This window comes from Schistocerca piceifrons, chromosome X (genome assembly GCF_021461385.2).
Source record: "Schistocerca piceifrons isolate TAMUIC-IGC-003096 chromosome X, iqSchPice1.1, whole genome shotgun sequence".
Lineage (NCBI taxonomy): Eukaryota > Metazoa > Arthropoda > Insecta > Orthoptera > Acrididae > Schistocerca > Schistocerca piceifrons.
This window is the reverse complement of record NC_060149.1, coordinates 282,042,881-282,061,175: the sequence shown is the minus strand read 5'-3', so window position 1 is coordinate 282,061,175 and position 18,295 is coordinate 282,042,881. Positions and strand designations below refer to the sequence as shown.

Genomic DNA, 18,295 nt, shown 5'->3' with positions numbered 1-18,295 from the left:
AACCGGTATCGGCACTTTTTGAATAAAAGAATGTAAAACCAATTTATGGTTGGTTGCTGTTCACCACCAACAAAGTATTATAGTTTATCTATGTCTTATTGGGGGACTTTAAGTACACATCAAATGACTTCCAAGTGATCCAAGCACGCTACTATACGTGGCAGAGCGTTAATCATAATCGTCTGGCTATACAATTCATTAATGATGTATTTGGGAACAGACGTCTTTAGCTTCATTGGGTCTTACCTTCAACATAAAATCACGGACGCTGATGCCGTGGTCCCACACGAGGCTGTCATTGCAGAAGAGACTCTCGTCGGCCACTGGTACAGCTGTCTCTCGCTTGAACAACGCATTAGCATAAACATGCACTGCGTCGTACGCCAACGCTGTTTGCACCTGTAATATAACAGATAATTGCGTCTCAATGCCTCAGTTGGTAAAGATGGTGACAATCTTACTAACCATAAAAAATCCACACTTTTTCTCGTTCCTATTTCTCAAAGACTTTATCAATTTAACATTGCTGTTACCTGTAGTATTTTTTTATATAAATATATTTTTTCTCGTGATTTCACATCTCTCAGTGTTACATAGGTGTCGAATAAACGGGCATGTTTAAAAAAAAGCGTTAAAACACATTAGTAATAGACGGATCTTCATTAGAATTTAGCGTCTCATGAAGAATTCTGAAGCAGTGAAAGAATTTAACCAGTACTTTACATTTATGAGAATAATTCCATAGAAAATGAGCTACGAGAGTCGTTCAATACGTAATGCAGCCCATTTTGTATTCTGTGCCAGTTTCTGTGGAAAAAATGCGAATTTTTTTATAGAACGTCGTCGAATATTCCCCTTTAGCCCCTATAATTACACGAAGTTCCAGTAGGTGGCGCCACTACACATAGCCTTCAAAATGACAGCTGTAACGGAGGTGCGTTCCAAGCAGAGAGCTGTCATTCATTTTCTTTTGGCGGTAAACCATACCGTTACAGATATTCATAGGCGCTTGCACACCTGGTACTGAGCAACAGCATGGTGAGTCATTGGGCGAGGCGTCTGTCATCATCACAACAAGGTTGCACAAACCTGTCCGATCTCCCGTGTGCTGGCCGACAGCACACAGCTGTGACTTCTGCGATGTTGGAACGTGCGGACACTCTCATTCGAGGTGATGGACGCTGGGCAACCGGCCGTCTCTTGGTTGTCTTCAAAAAACTTGGTTAGACTATTCTTCCTTATCCACCCTGCAGGTCAGATCTCGCATCTTCCGACTTCCACCTGTTTGGCCCAATGAAGGTTCAAATGGCTCTGAGCACTATGGGACTTAACATCTGAGGTCATCAGTCCACTAGAACTTAGAACTACTTAAACCGAACTAACCTAAGGGCATCACACACATCCATGCCCGAGGCAGGATTCGAAACTGCGACCGTAGCGGTCGCGCGATTCCAGACTGAAGCGCCTAGAACCGCTCGGCCACACCGGCTGGCCGCCCAATGAAAGCTGCACTCCACGTGAAGTGGTACATGGGTGACGGGGAGGTTATTGATGCAGTAAGACATTGGCTCCGACGATGACCAGTAGAGTGGTACCATGAGGACACGGAGCCCCTCCCAGTAACGTGGCGTAGGGACGTTCCATGGAACGGAGATTATGCTGAAAAATAGGGTTTTGTAGCCAAAATATTGAGGAATAACATGGTATAATGGAGTCTTGAATAAAACCAATCTGCTTTCAGAAAAATATGTTGCATTACTTATTGAACGCCCCTCATAACAAGCGTCTGGATTAAAAACGAACAGTTGGTGCGCATTGTTCGAATTAGAGGTAGTTTTTAGACATATCAAAAAGCCTGCAGCAATGAAGTTAAGATAAATAGCCTAGCAGTTGGTGTAACTTACATTACGTATCCGTTGAACAGAGCTTTCTACAAGTATGAGACTTAAATGTTATCAACTGATGTTTAAGGAATCCCGTTTCTTACAATATTAGGATAGGTGAAATTTAAACGTTCGATTTGATCATAAATGCCTCCATTAAACTTTCCTGCCCCATGGCTAAAGTAATCTGTTTTTTCATTATCCAGCGTTAAACCGTCTCTTCAGTGTCATATCCCTTAACATGAAGTAGGTTAAAAGTTTATCGAATACCGCCATAAAGCAGAGAAAGCAGACGATACAAACAAGATTACTTCTTTCATCTTCAAACTAATCTTAACTTGGCGCGAAACAACTTATGCACCGCTTACGAAGCTACTGAAAATTATTAACGAAGTATACGGAAATCGAAGAAGTGATGTCACAATTGTCTGGGTACTCGTAGAAATGTGTAAGTGGAAATATGTACTATGGCCGTTTGGATAGATATGACAGAACCAGGTCTCATCTTCTGCAATGATTGTTTGCAGAAAACGTGATCCTTGGTCATAATTGTCAATAAAATCTCCATCAGCAACTAACAGTAATAGTTCAGCTAGTGAATCGGTCGAAAGAAATCAAACGCTAAACGTTACTCAGAATTGGACTACACTGTTACCTCAGGTTCTCTCCACGTGGAGTATGTAAAAGTCTTATGTTAATAGTGGTGTAAAAATCACCCACAGTAACTTACAAGCACAGAATCCAAAAATGAAACAGAGTCATGTGGCTTGCTTTTCGCCTGGTTAACGGTCAAACTAATGATCCACAGTCTCTAGCCCCTCTTCTGAGGCGTTTTTTTGCCACATATTGTCAATATCACCTTCGCTATGGGATTATGTATGTAAAAATACAAATTCACAGTGTGATTCATATTTCATGTTAAGCTGCAGTTGTTCTATATCTGTATATATCTGTACCTACATCTGTACTCAGCAGGTCACCTTACGTTGTGCAGTGAAATGTACTTTGTGTGTTCTCCCCCCCTCCCCCCTTTATGTTGCAGCCGAAAATGGTCTGCGGAAAGAACAGTTGCTGGTAAGCCCCAGTCAGAGATGGAAACTCTCTAATTTTACCTTCGTCGTATTTTCGCAAGGCATAAATAGGAGGAAGGTATTTTACCAATAAGGCACATCGTACTGTACAACACTTCAACATCTACATCTACATTCCTAGTCCGTAAATCACACTTAATTGCCTGACAGTGGATTCATTGAACCACCTTCACACTAATTCTCAATTCTTCCACTTTCGAACTGAGTGCGAAGGAAACAAGCACCTACATCTCCCCTCGCAAAGTCTGATTTCAATTATTTTATTATGATAATCGTTTCTCCCTGCGTAGGTCGGCATAAACAAAATATTTTCGTATTCGGAGAAGGAAGCTGGTGAATGAAACTTCGAGAGAAGATAACGCCGCACAGAGAAACGTCTTTGTATTAAAGATTCTCACCCCAAATTCTGTATCATGTCCGTGACACTCTCCCCACTGTTTCTCGATAATACTAAATATTCTGCCCTTCTTTAAACGTTCTCGATGTACTGCGTTAATCCTGTCCAGTAAGGATCCCATACCGCGCAGCAGACGGACAAGCGTAGTGTAGGTTGTCTCTTTAGTAGATCTGTAGCATCTTCTAAGTGTTCTGTCGATAAAACACACTCTTTGGTTCGCCTTCCCCGCAACATTTTCTGTGTGTTCTTTCCAATTTAATTCGTTTTGGTACTTATGTGGATGACCTCACACTTTTCATTATTTAGGATCAGTTTCAAATTTCGCACCATACGGATAGCTAATCTAAATCGCTTTGTAATTGGTTTGGATCTTCTGATGATTTTACTAGACGATAAACGACAGCATCATCTGCAAACAACTTGAGACGGCTGCTCAGATCGTCTCCTAAGTGGTTCAAATGGCTCTAAGCACTATGAGACTTAACATCTGAGGTTATCAGTCCCCTAGACTTAGAACTACTTAAACCTAACTAACTTAAGGACATCACACACATCCATGCCCGAGGCAGGATTCGAACCTGTGACCGTAGCAGGAGCGCGGTTCCAGACTGAAACGCCTAGAACCGCTCGGCCACAGCAGCCGGCTGTCTCCTAAATAGTTTATATAAATCAGGAACAGCAGAGGGGCTGTAACATTACATTGGGGAACGCCATATATCACTTGTGTTTTACTCGATGACTTTCCGTCAGTTATTACGAACTGTGACCCCTCTGACAGGAAATCACGGATCCAATCGCAAAACTGAGACGATGTTCCATAATCACGCACTTCGATTACAAGCCAGTTGTGAGGTACGGAGTCAAAAGCCTACTGGAAATATAGAAACACGGAAACAATTTGAAATCCCTGATCGCTAGCACTCGCAACTTTTTGTGAGTAATGAGCTAGTCGTGTTTCACAAGAACGAGGTTTTCTAAATCCTTGTTGACTATCTGTTAATAAAATGACCTCTTCGAAGTAATTCACAATATTCGAGCACAACACATGTTCCAAAATCCTGTTGCATATCGAGGTTAATGATATGGGCTTGTAATTTAGTGGCTTAGTCTTATTGCCTTCCTTGAACAGTGGTGCAACTTTCCAGTCTTTGGGTACGGATCTTTCGAAGAGCGAGTGGTTGTATATGAGTGTTAAATATGGAGCTATTGCATAAGCATATTCTGAAAGGAACCTACCTGGTATACGGTCTGGGCCGGAAGACTTGCTTTTATTAAGTGATTTACGTTGCTTCAATACTCCGAGGATATCATCTTATTAGTTACTCATGTTGCCAGCTGCTCTTGAATCGAATTATGGAGTATTCACTTCGTATTCTTTGGTGAAGGAATTTCGAAAGGCTGTGTTTAGTAACTCTGCTTTAGCAGCACTGTTACCGATAGTATTTCCATTGATATCGAGCAGAGAAGGCACTGATTGTGTCCTGCCGCTAGGATAGTTTATGTACCAGCGAATGTCTTTGGATTATCTACTAGGTCTCGAGGCAAAGTTTCGTTAACTAATATAAGCATCTCGCATTGAAGTTTGCCGCCGACATCTGTGGCCGAGCGGTTCTAGGCGCTTCAGTCCGGAGCTGCGCTGCTGCTACGGTCGCAGCTTCGAATCCTGCCTCGGGCATGGATGTGTGTGATGTCCTTAGGTTAGTTAGGTTTAAATAGTTCTAAGTCTAGGGGACCGATGACCTTAGATGTTAAGTCCCATATTGCTCAGAGCCATTTGAACCATTTTTGAAGTTCGCCCTAAATTTCGAGTTGCTGTAAAAGATCTGCAGTGTTGGGAATTTTGTGTTCGTTTAAATTTGGCATGCTTTTTTCGTTGTTTCTGCAACAGTGTTCTGATCTGTTTTGTATACCATGAGGGATCAGTTCCGTCTTTTGTTAATATCTTTGGTACAAATTGCTGTGTCGCTGTCGATACTACTTCTCTGACTAAAAGCCACATCTGGTCTACACTTACATTGTTAATTTGGAAGGAGTGGACATTGTCTCTCAGGAAGGCTTTCCTGAATAAATGTATTTTTCGTTTATTTTTGGCGGATTTGGGAGTTAACGGTATTCAGTCTCGCTGCGACACCGCTGTATTCACTAATTACTGTACCCGTTTTGGTGCACGTTATCAGCTCAGAATTTTTTGTTAGTAGGAGGCCAAGTGTTTTTTCACAACTGTTTACTGTTCGTGTGGGCCAGTGAACTAATTGCACCAAATAATTATCAGAGATTGCGTTAGCACAATTTCGGATGGTATTTTATGCATACCTCCACATTTAAACATCAATTTTCACCAACATATTGAAGTCACCACCAACTATAATTCTATGAGTCGGATACTAGTTTTAAACTGGACTCAAGTTATCTTTGAACCTTTCAGAAATTGTATCATCTGAGTTGGGATGTCAGAATCCAATTATTATTTTATTTCTGTCGCCAGGAATGACTTCTAGCCATACTAACTCACAGAAATGTCTAATTTCGCTACAAGATAAACTACTTCTAACAGGAACAAATACGCTACCGCTAACTGTATTGAGCCTATCCTTTCTGAACACTGTTAAGTCCTTCACAAAAATTTCTGCTGAATTTATCTCTGACGTTAACCAGCTTTCAGTGCCTATAACGAGATGACCATCAATGAGTTCTATTAGCGCTTCGATCTCTGGAGCTCTGGTATTTTCCCAACACAGCTATGGCAGCTTACAATTTTTATATCGATGGTCCTAGATCTACATTCTTCCTGTACTCGACCTTGCACCCTTTGAGACTGAAGCCCTGTTTGCGTTTCCTCAAGGCTCTCTAACCTAAAAATCGCACAGTCCACGCCACTAGTCCCCTCTACCTGTGTAGCCGTCTCTTGCGTATGTTGGGCTCCTGACCTATGTAGCGCAATCCGAGAAGCCGCCACCTAATGGCGAAAATCGAGGAATCTGCATCCTACATGGTCACAGAACGGTTTCAGTCTCTGATTCGGATCCTACACTTGGCTCCATAGTAGAGGTCCGCAATCGGTCATGTCGTCTATACTGCAAATGGGGAGCTCTGTTTTCATCTCTTGAGCGCGACTGGTAGCCTTTACTACTTCAGACACCCGCTAAAAGCCAGAGACAATCTCTTCCAGTCCAAAGCGACGTACATCAATGGTACCGACGTGAGCCACCACCTGCAGCTGGCTGCATCCTGTGCTCTTCATGGTATCCGGAATTACTCCACCTGCTATGCACATGGAGTGCACACAGGCATCCTTCACCTTGTTGGTAATCATGTCCTAAGGAACCCCATAACGTGCTTAGTCCTGGGGCTCCAAACTTCCAATAATCCCACCCCCTGTGACTGCCCATATTTTGCAGGTTAAGAGGTTTCCTCAGAAACAGGTCAAGCGACTGCATCTTGAGTGAGAGATATTAACCAGGGAGGCCTTACGTTTGGGCCCCGGGAAGTCTTTCGCAGTCTGCCACGCCCCTACGCGACCTCCCATTTGACCACAGGTGACGGGTCAGCCTCAGTGAGAGCAGTAACTGGGCTGGTCATCTGTGCGAAACGATCAGCCAACTCGTGGGTCGTGCTACACGTCCATTTGATCCCCACGGCCGCTCCGCAACAGTGATGCCCATCCACTGCAAAATGGCTCTGAGCACTATGCGACCTAACTTCTGAGGTCATCAGTCGCCTAGAACTTAGAACAAATTAAACCTAACTAACCTAAGGACATCACACACGTCCATGCCCGAGGCAGGATTCGAACCTGCGACCGTAGCGGTCGCTCGGTTCCAGACTGTTGCGCCTAGAACCGCACGGCCACTCCGGCCGGACCATCCACTGCAATCTCAAACTGTGTAACCGAAGCCAACACAGTCTAGAACTGAGACTGAAGCGTCTCCAAGTCAGCTCGCGTCCTCACACGGCAATCACAGTCCCTATCCGTACTAAAGACCGTGGAAAACTACGCTACACAGACAAACGGTTATCGACACCAACTGCAGAACTCTGCTGTAGATACTAACGAAAACGGAGGAACTGTGTTTAGTAAATTAGATTAACACGCAGAGATTCAAACACTAAACTACCAAGGCACACAGATGAGACTAAATAATTCGTTCCTCGTTAGAAACTTCTAAAAGGTCACAAAAATGGTTACTTTTTGACACAAATGAAAACGCAAGAACTGTGTCTCGTAAATATTAATTTAAGCCGCAGAAATAGAGAAAATAAGCTACCAAGTCACACAGATGGAACTTTATAATTCGCTCCCGGTTAGGAACTCTTAAAAATGTCGTAAAATCGATTACTTCCCTGCTGTTGCTGTTGCTCGGCCAGCGGCTGCCGCCTGACTGACCGGACTACTGCCTACGAGTGACAACTAGTTTTCCATACTCTTGCAGCACCTGCCACTGATTTTGGACGAGCATCTCTGTGACGCTTCCTAAATGAACCTGTGAGTAACTCTCTTTGTTTCTTTGGACCATTTTTCGATTTTCGCTCTCAATACTATCTGCTACGGATCCCAGACTGACGAGCAGTAATCAAGTATTGGTCGAATGAGAGTTCTGTAAGCTACCTCCTTCGTGGGTAAATAGGTTACACAAGGTATGTGTTAGGGGCCATGTGTTGAACTAATGAAAAGAAATTTCATCTGCAGCCAAGATCGTTGGATAATAATTTTATTTCACGATGACCTGTTTCGACAGATGATTGATGTCATCATCCAAATGGTTCAAATGGCTCTGAGCACTATGCGACTTAACTTCTGAGGTCATCAGTCGCCTAGAACTTAGAACTAATTAAACCTAACTAACCTAAGGACATCACACACATCCATGCCCGAGGCAGGATTCGAACCTGCGACCGTAGCGGTCACGCGGTTCCAGACAGAAGCGCCTTTAACCGCACGGCCACACCGGCCGGCCTGTCATCATCCGATCTTCGGAGTTCCTATCTTGATGCTGTCGATATACGAAGACACTTTTCACAGCTATGTCACTCCAGTGAATACAACTGGTGCTAAGCGTATTTTATATTCTTATTACTGACAAATCATGTAGTCTGTACTACATCTCAAACTGAACAGTGGTCCGTAGTTCAACTGATGAAGTTACGTATTGTTTTTCCTTTCGTGTATCATTACAAGGTGTTTTGTGGCTGATTTCATAATCCACGGAAATAGTTAATGAATGTATTACTGTCCTGTGATACACGTATCTGATAGCTCTCGAATTAATTTCAGTACTACGTTACCCAAAGTGTCTAGCTGACTGTTTTGCATATGTTTGATCGCCAACGTCAGCCGCGTTTGAGAAATAGTCGGTATCAGTAATGGCGTTGAATGTGAAGATTATAATGCCAACAATGCAGTGTTTCATACATACAGTGAATCAGACGCCGACTAGTCGTATCCATTCGTCACCCAGCAACATATGCTGTTCAGGTTTCGAGAATCTACGTAATTTCACTGGGATCAGGCCAATATGTAAACATACCAGTGAGATAGATATGTGTATTTTCAAAACACTGAATATTCTGACTGCGCCACTTGATCGAGACTGTTGTATGATCCCAGCTATCCTAATCAAATCGTTAGTAAGATAGATTGCGATGTCGTATCCGATAAAAGCTGTTTAAATGTCAGAACACTTCACAGCTATTGTTTTTCTCTTCTAATGTGAGCATTCGCAGTAATTACATTTTGGAACGGATTTCTTTACTACTATCTCTATAGTAACCGAATAGCACAGGGTTTAATTACACCATCTTGAAATAGTTCATACATACACCCAGGAACACTGAAAATAGCGCACCCAGAGGGGAGAACGGTAAAAACGCTAAACTTCGGAGATACGTTCAGTGCTGTCAGATATCCAAATGGTCCAATTTTGGTGCCACTGCGCATGCCCACAGACCCTGCAGGGACCTATTTAAACGGTGCATAGTGGGCGAGTCATTCAAGTGACGATCACATCCCGATTCGAGGAGGACGTTAGTAGTTGTAGAATTCTAAATGGAAAATTTGGAAATTTGTGGTAAGATCTTATGGGACCAAACTGCTGAGGTCATCGGTTCCTAAGCTTACACACTACCTAATATAACTTAAGCTAAGGACAACACATACACACCCATGCATGAGGGAGGACTCGAACCTCCGACGGGGGGAGCCGCACGAACCGTGAAGAAGGCGTCCCAGACCACACGGCTACACCCCAAGGCGATTCTAATGGATGTCCACCACCATAGCCGAGTGGTCACCTCGGCAGAATGGCATGCAAGGGGACAGGGTTCTGTTCCCGGCCGGGTCGGAGGTTTTCCCCGCCTGGGGACTGGCTGGTGTGTTGTCTTAATCATCATCCCATTCTCATCGACATGCAAGTCGCCCAAGTGGCGTCAACTGGAAGGACTTGCATCAGGCAACCGGTGTACACGACGGAAGGCCCTAGTGACATGCACATTTCACTTCCACGTGGAAGTGTTAGATGACATTTCTCACCGTTAAGCCAGTTTGAGAGGGGTCTACCTAGCGGCATGAAAACCGCAGGCTAGTCGACACGTCAAGTGGCTCGCAAGGTCGATCCTTCGAAGTGTTCCATGAGACGATGTTGGGAGCAGTGGACAAGAGATAGCACCCACGTGCGACGTACCTTATCTGGAGCGACGAGGAAGAAGACGAAGCGAGGTGGTCGAAGAATCGTGCGGCAAGCGATCAGGGATCCTACAGTGGCTCGCACCACGATAAAAGTAGATGTACCGGCTCCAGTTTTTCCTCATACCATGCCTGAGGATGTGAATTTGCAACCTAGGCACCCTTGTCGTGTGCTACCTTTAGCAGCGAGACATCGGCGACTCCGTCTACAGACGGCCGGTGTGGCCGAGCGGTTCTAGGCGCTTCAGTCTGGAACCGCGCGACCGCTACGGTCGCAGGCTCGAATCCTGTCTCAGGCATGGATGTGTATGATGTCCTTAGGTTACTTAGGTTTAAGTAGTTCTAAGTTCTAGGGGACTGATGACCTCAGATGTTAAGTCCCATAGTGCTCAGAGCCATTTGATCCATTTCTGAACTCCGTCTACAGTAGTGCCAAGCGAAAACGGCGTGTACTGCTACAGACTGGCAAAACATGTTGTTTAATGACGAATCCCGATTCGTTTTGGGGAGAGATGATAACCACATACGGTTGTGGAGACAGCCTGGTAATCGATACAGTTCCACCCACGCTGTCGTGCGCCACACCGTCCGCACAGCTGGAGCCATAGCCTACGATAGCCGATTCCCTGTAATTGTGGTATGTGTAACCTTAACAGGCCAGGGTTATGTTGATGTCTTTCTTCAGCCAGATGTGGAAACTTTCCTACATGGTCTACCAAGGGCACTTTTCCAGCAAGATAACACTCGTCCGCATACAGGTCGAGTTGGTTAAGACTTCGTACGTCATATTTCGTATCTTCTATGTCCGGCCGCTCCCCGTAATTGCCCCTACAGAGCATGTGTGGGACCAGCTCCAACGCCAGAAGCCGCCGTGCCACTCTGTACGTGATTTGGAGGTGGCTGTCCAAGAGTTGAGGGCCAGTCTGCTTCAGGACGATATCAGACGTCTGATCAACTCGATGCCGAACCGTGTTGCGGCATGTGTTGCAGCAAAAGGTGATCCAATGCGTTACTGATGTTGCACTGTACTTGTCTTGATTTTGGGACCAAGTGAATCTCTCATCTGTATCACTATGTCTAATAAATTTCATTTCGATCGATATTCCTCCTTTGTGCGCTATTTTCAACGTTCTTGAGTATATATGGGTAAATCTAAATGACATTTAATACTGATGTATACTCATAGAGCGCGTTCACTAGGCTTATCTGCTACTAAATTTCTGTGATGGGGAGTTTCTTGGTCTTTGATGATGTTCATTAATGCATTTAAAATAAATGAAGCTTGAAAACAAATTCTGTATCAGAAGGACTGCGGAAGACATAAGAGAATAGAATAGGACTTGAAGTGAGCATAAAACATAAAATGTAAAAAGAAGACTTTCTAAGTGCTTGCGCTCATGAGAAAGATTTTCTTCTTTTCAATAATACTATTCCTATGAAAAAATGGTTGTTTCTTGTACTGAAAATGAGTCAACATGTCTTGCTCCATCTACTACATACGAATAAGAATGTGTGACGACTTTGGCCTTAATATAACTATCTTTTGCGAATTATCTTTTTCCCAACAAGAAAAGTAAATTACCGTCGACTGTGTACATTTTTAGGCAACGGAGGCACCATGCTTTCCAAATACTGTTTCCTCACAAGAACACTATTCAGATGAGGTTTGTTTGACAAACTGTTGAGAGTTAATGGTGGTCAGAAGTAAGTAAGTAACAACAAAAAATCATTTTCTTAATTAATTTTAATAAGTGATGCCTATGAAACAGGAATATTACTTTGCTGAATAGCTCCACAGCTTTATTATGACAGTGGTTAATATCAGCTATGCATCTAAACCTAAAAGGCAAGCGGCGGAGAAAGGGACAAACGGAACGTAGCTCACCCTGATTCTCTCTGGCTTCAGGAGTTCTCTATTGTAATATTTTCCATAAGAAAAGTCTTGCATCTTCTTAATGACGGACTCCCGCCCGGGTTGGATTAAACGCAACGTTGTGATATTTATTCCACTCTTCAGGAACTGCGTGTAGTCTACAGTGTGGGCATCCTGTGAATGATTACAAATACTGTATAGTTCCGTACTTCATTACATATCGAAAGGAAATCTACACCTACTAGGTTATCTGCAACTGTCTACAATTCATATAATTTACGACATGCAAAAAAATTTATGAATATTCACTATTGTTCTCCATTTTATTTTGTTTATGAGCAAAAGAATTAAATATTACATATTAATGTACACTGATGAATTCAGTAGCTACAATATTATGTCCTCATTTCAAAATATAACGAACTTGTGTACAAATGGATATTTCCTCTCAGCAAAAGGCACTTTGAACGACCGACTACAGCAGTATCTCCAGTCATTACAAAATCCAACGAAAAGGTATTTTAGATTGCCATTTGTAAGGTAATAGCTTGATCTCATGGATCTTTTTTGGAAATTCAATCCATATTCAGATTGAATTTCCAAAACAAAAGTCCATGAGATTAAGCTATTGCCTAACAAATGGCAATCTGAAATAGCTTTTCGTTAGATTTTGTAATGACTGACGATATCGTTGTAATCGGCCGTTCAAAGTGCCTTTTTCTCGGAAGAAACTTTTCCTATTATGTATAGTTTCTAGCACGTATAGTTTTGGCACAATATTACTCTTCTGTTGCTGTTTTTGTGGTTGTTCTTGTTGTTGACTTCAGCTCTCAACGCTAGACTGACCTTTGTAAAGTCCTTCATCTCTGCGTAACTTCTATAGCCTACGACCAGTAAAGCCTGCTTAGCGTAGTCAGCCACTGGTCTCCCTTTACAACCGTCCCCTGCTTTTAATCAAGTTGAGCCAAAAGTTTCTTTTTCCCCAATTGTTTTCAGTTCCTCCTCATTCGTAATCTGATCTACCCATCAAATTTTCAGCATTCTTTTGTAGCACCATATCGAAAAAGCCTATATTCCTTTCTTGTCTGAATCGTTTATAGTACATTTTTCACAATCGTACACTCCAGACAAATGCCTTCAGAAGAGAGTTCCTAATATTTAAATTTATATTGAATGTTAACAAATATCTCTTTTTTAGAAACGATTTCTTGCTGTTTACTGTTAGTCTGCGTTGTATATTCTCTCTAGTACAACCACTGTAAGTTATTTTGCACCCTAAAAAAAGTAATTTCTGATTTTAGTGTCTCATTTCCTAATCTAATTCCCTTAGCACAGCCTCATTAATTCGACCACATTCCATTGTTGATATTCAGCTTTTAATCAGTTTTCGACAGAGTTATAATGTCATTGGTAAGCCTCAAAATTTTTGTTTCTTCTCCCTGAACTTTAATTTACCTCTGAATATCTCCTTGGTTTCCTTTACTGCTTGCTGAAGGTGCAAATTGAATAACATCGCCCATAGGCTACAATAGTGTCTTACTCCCTTCTAAACTATTGCTTCCTTTTCGAGTCCTTCGGCTCGTATAACTGTAGTCTACTTTCTGCAGAATTGTAGACAAGCAGACAGTCATTCAGTCCTGGTTTTGTATACCTGCTACAATCGGTATTTAAAAGAGTGTATTACCATCGAACCTGTCAAAAGCTTTCTCTAAATCTATAAGTGATTAAACGCAGATTTACTTTCTTCAGTGTATCTTCAGATATAGGCCGTAGGGTCAGTATTCCCTCGTGTGATCCTATGTTTCTCCGGAAAATAAACCGATCTTCCCGGATGGCGGCATACCATTTTTTTCCATTCTTCTGTGAATAATTCGTGTCAGTATCTTACTACCATTTGTTATTTAATTGATGGTTGTGTAATATTCACAGCTGCCATCACCTGCTCTCTTTGTAATTGGACTTACAATATTCTTCTTGAAGTCTGATAGTATTTCATCTCTCTCTTGCATCTTGCATACCAGGTTGAATAATTTTATCGTGGAGTGTTCTTGCAATGATCTTAATCATTCTGAGGGACTACCACCTGCTGCAGGTGCTTTATTTCGGCTAAAGTCTCTCATATATATCACATCATATCAATCTACTTCTTCCTCCCTATACACAATGTTGTCTTTATAGTCGTTTTTCTTGCGTAACCCTTCAACGTATTCATTCCTCCTATGAGCCTTTTCTCTTTCGCCTAATACTGACTTGGATCCGAGTTCGTAATAGTCATATAGGGATTTTTCTCTTTACAAAGGTCTCTCTAATTTTTTATCTTTGCCGTAGCCATATATGATTCTACAGCTTTGCATTTATTCTCTAACCATGCCTACTTTACAAGTTTGCACTTTCTGTTACACGTTCGATGTGAAAAACTACAACTAAATGAATGACATGTTAAGTTGACTTTTGGTGCAGATATAATGATTTTATGCTCTCATACATATGTTCAAAAAGCAGTTCATTGGGATGGATTAGAAGTATCGTAACCATAATTATTTTCTAAAAATCTCAGGGACCATCTGCAACAGCTCTTGTGGGATTATGAGCTATTTTGCTTTTACTCCTTTGCTCTACCGATGCTGTAATGCCACATGTCCAATCATTTACCATAAATACAGCAATCTGAAGTTGTTTCACTTCCAATTTCATAATTTATCACCATATTAAGGTAGCGTAAACATGCTTCACCAGCAGATACGATCCCTTCAGTGACGTAATTTCGTATGGCAAACGTCATTTTCATTTTCGTGGCAGAGCTGTAGTAGATACTCAGCTTTTTTTGTCAGCAATTGCGTGAGTCAGATAATGCATGACTTCTTGCATAACATGTATGATAGCAAGAGCTTCTTTCTCCATTACTGTATGTTGCCTCTGCCATCTGGTTTGTACACACAATATTACAAAAGTTTTATTTGTTTCTTATTTCTTGGAACTGGTTAGTCTAAATACGTTCCATCTTCCAGGATTAATTGATATGCCTCACATTGATACTATGTGTCTCGAATATACACATTTTCACCAAATCTGAGTTTGTTAAGTTCGTTGTTACGTAGTTCCTACAAAATTTGAAGAATGTATTTTTTAATATTTCTTTAAGTTTCTGTAACTGTTTCCTCTGATTAAGACTCTATCCATATCTACTGTAACCTTAGCCAGTAATTCATAAAATCATACTTAGACATTATTTACAAACTATAGTGCTAAAACGTTTATTCCGAAAAGAGACACCAAGAATGGATAGCTCCCACCAGTATAAACAAAAGTCCTGTGTAGCTGACATTCAACCCCCAGAACATTTACCAATAGCCCATCTTACTACAGAAGAGCTCATGTATCATAGTGCCTTGTGGGACACTCATGTATTCCCCACTAGATAATATAGTCACAGTCAGTGTGTAGTATCAATCAACGGTTCTCTTAACAACGCAGCGTTATATGGCTGTACAGGGTGGTCAAAAACAATCTAAAAAGTCTGTAAGGGTGTTGCAGGAGAGGTTGTCTCCTCCGTCCGAACAGGCCGCGGAAGGCTCAACGGTACCGACCGACCGCCGTGTCATTCTCAGCCCTTACGCGTCACTGGATGCGGGGATGGAGAGGCATGTGGTCAACGCACCGCTCTCTCGGCCGTTGTCAGCTTCCGTGACAAAAGCCGCTACTTCTCAGTCAAGTAGCTCCACAATCGGCTTCACAAGGGCTGAGTGCACCCCGCTTACCAATAGCACTCGGCAGAGTCGGACGATAACCAAACGAAGTGCTAGCCAAGCCTGAGAGAGCTTAACTTTGTGGACCTGATGGAAACCGCTGCTGCCACTGGGTCAAGGACATTGTCTTGGAGAGGTTGTGCTGATAAATAATTGTTAAGAAAGAAATTCGATAAGTTGCGCCGTACCGAGTCATTTAGCATTGAAGTTAGCCAATCAGTTTATTGTGAACGCAAACTAAAGCACTTGATGCTCTAAAATGCTGTAATGCACATAAATCTGTGGGTTCGTGAGTTACCACTTGTTACAATGCCATTAATAATTGAAATGTGCCTTTTTCGGAAGTGACAAATTTATGGTAGGTGAGCAAATGCCACGTTTGTTTGGTTTGAGAACAGGTTTGGTGACACTGCCTTTAGCAGGCTGCTTGAATTTGCTCGCGCGATTACCTTTAACACTCCGTAACTCGAAAACGGCGCAACAGGTAGAATTTTTTCCTTAACGGTTATTTCTCAGCACATCGTTCTCTTCAACACCATAAACAAGCTTTTCACGCTGTTTTTGACCACCCTGTATAAGTGACGTAACAGGAATTTGATTCATCACACTAGGCCAGTGGTTCCCAATAGGTGCTCCGCGGACCCTCAGAGGTCCGCGAGCTATGCCAGACGGGTCCGCAAGATGCTATTAGAATAAAAAATATATTAAATATACACTCCTGGAAATTGAAATAAGAACACCGTGAATTCATTGTCCCAGGAAGGGGAAACTTTATTGACACATTCCTGGGGTCAGATACATCACATGATCACACTGACAGAACCACAGGCACATAGACACAGGCAACAGAGCATGCACAATGTCGGCACTAGTACAGTGTATATCCACCTTTCGCAGCAATGCAGGCTGCTATTCTCCCATGGAGACGATCGTAGAGATGCTGGATGTAGTCCTGTGGAACGGCTTGCCATGCCATTTCCACCTGGCGCCTCAGTTGGACCAGCGTTCGTGCTGGACGTGCAGACCGCGTGAGACGACGCTTCATCCAGTCCCAAACATGCTCAATGGGGGACAGATCCGGAGATCTTGCTGACCAGGGTAGTTGACTTACACCTTCTAGAGCACGTTGGGTGGCACGGGATACATGCGGACGTGCATTGTCCTGTTGGAACAGCAAGTTCCCTTGCCGGTCTAGGAATGGTAGAACGATGGGTTCGATGACGGTTTGGATGTACCGTGCACTATTCAGTGTCCCCTCGACGATCACCAGTGGTGTACGGCCAGTGTAGGAGATCGCTCCCCACACCATGATGCCGGGTGTTGGCCCTGTGTGCCTCGGTCGTATGCAGTCTTGATTGTGGCGCTCACCTGCACGGCGCCAAACACGCATACGACCATCATTGGCACCAAGGCAGAAGCGACTCTCATCGCTGAAGACGACACGTCTCCATTCGTCCCTCCATTCACGCCTGTCGCGACACCACTGGAGGCGGGCTGCACGATGTTGGGGCGTGAGCGGAAGACGGCCTAACGGAGTGCGGGACCGTAGCCCAGCTTCATGGAGACGGTTGCGACTGGTCCTCGCCGATACCCCAGGAGCAACAGTGTCCCTAATTTGCTGGGAAGTGGCGGTGCGGTCCCCTACGGCACTGCGTAGGATCCTACGGTCTTGGCGTGCATCCGTGCGTCGCTGCGGTCCGGTCCCAAGTCGACGGGCACGTGCACCTTCCGCCGACCACTGGCGATAACATCGATGTACTGTGGAGACCTCACGCCCCACGTGTTGAGCAATTCGGCGGTACGTCCACCTGGCCTCCCGCATGCCCACTATACGCCCTCGCTCAAAGTCCGTCAACTGCACATACGGTTCACGTCCACGCTGTCGCGGCATGCTACCAGTGTTAAAGACTGCGATGGAGCTCCGTATGCCACGGCAAACTGGCTGACACTGACGGCGGCGGTGCACAAATGCTGCGCAGCTAGCGCCATTCGACGGCCAACACCGCGGTTCCTGGTGTGTCCGCTGTGCCGTGCGTGTGATCATTGCTTGTACAGCCCTCTCGCAGTGTCCGGAGCAAGTATGGTGGGTCTGACACACCGGTGTCAATGTGTTCTTTTTTCCATTTCCAGGAGTGTATTTCGTATGATAACAGATTTTTTGTTTTGGCCGTTTCCTGCATGAGCAAAGCATTAGCGAACGCTAACTTCTGCGTCTAGCGTCTTCCTAGACCCAACTGACACTATCACACTCTATTTTTTTAAGGAGTTTGTTATACTAAACACCCAGATTTGAAGACAAAGATTTTGAGCAATAATCAAAAATTTAACAATAACAATGGTGGCTAAATTGAAAAACTTTTAAGCTTAATATTTTTCCAATAATGAATATGTTAATGTTTTTTCTGAGTACCAAAAATAGAAAACGTATAACAAGACTCTTAATTTGGCTTTTTTTAGGTACTTGATACTGTGATATGACAAGGTACCAATCATGCTCGATGAGGGGGTACTCGAAATAATTTTGTTGGGAACCCCTGCACAAGACTACTCGTTTCCATTTTTCCATGTTCCAAACACAAACCTCCTTCGCCGACAGTAGTCACAAGCTATAATACTGTGAATTCAG

The 18,295-nt window shown here is 43.3% G+C and overlaps 1 protein-coding gene across 1 annotated transcript in view; it reads right to left on the bottom strand.

The window, feature by feature from the left end:
* LOC124722311 (glutamate receptor ionotropic, kainate 2-like) overlaps positions 1-18,295 on the bottom strand; it is a 593,330-nt gene that overhangs the window by 318,466 nt on the left and 256,569 nt on the right. The window contains exons 6-7 of the mRNA XM_047247491.1: positions 11,936-12,097; positions 247-399 (exon numbers count right to left, since the gene is read on the bottom strand). Of these exons, the coding sequence (XP_047103447.1) occupies positions 247-399; positions 11,936-12,097 (315 nt within the window). The remainder of the gene's footprint in view (positions 1-246; positions 400-11,935; positions 12,098-18,295) is intronic.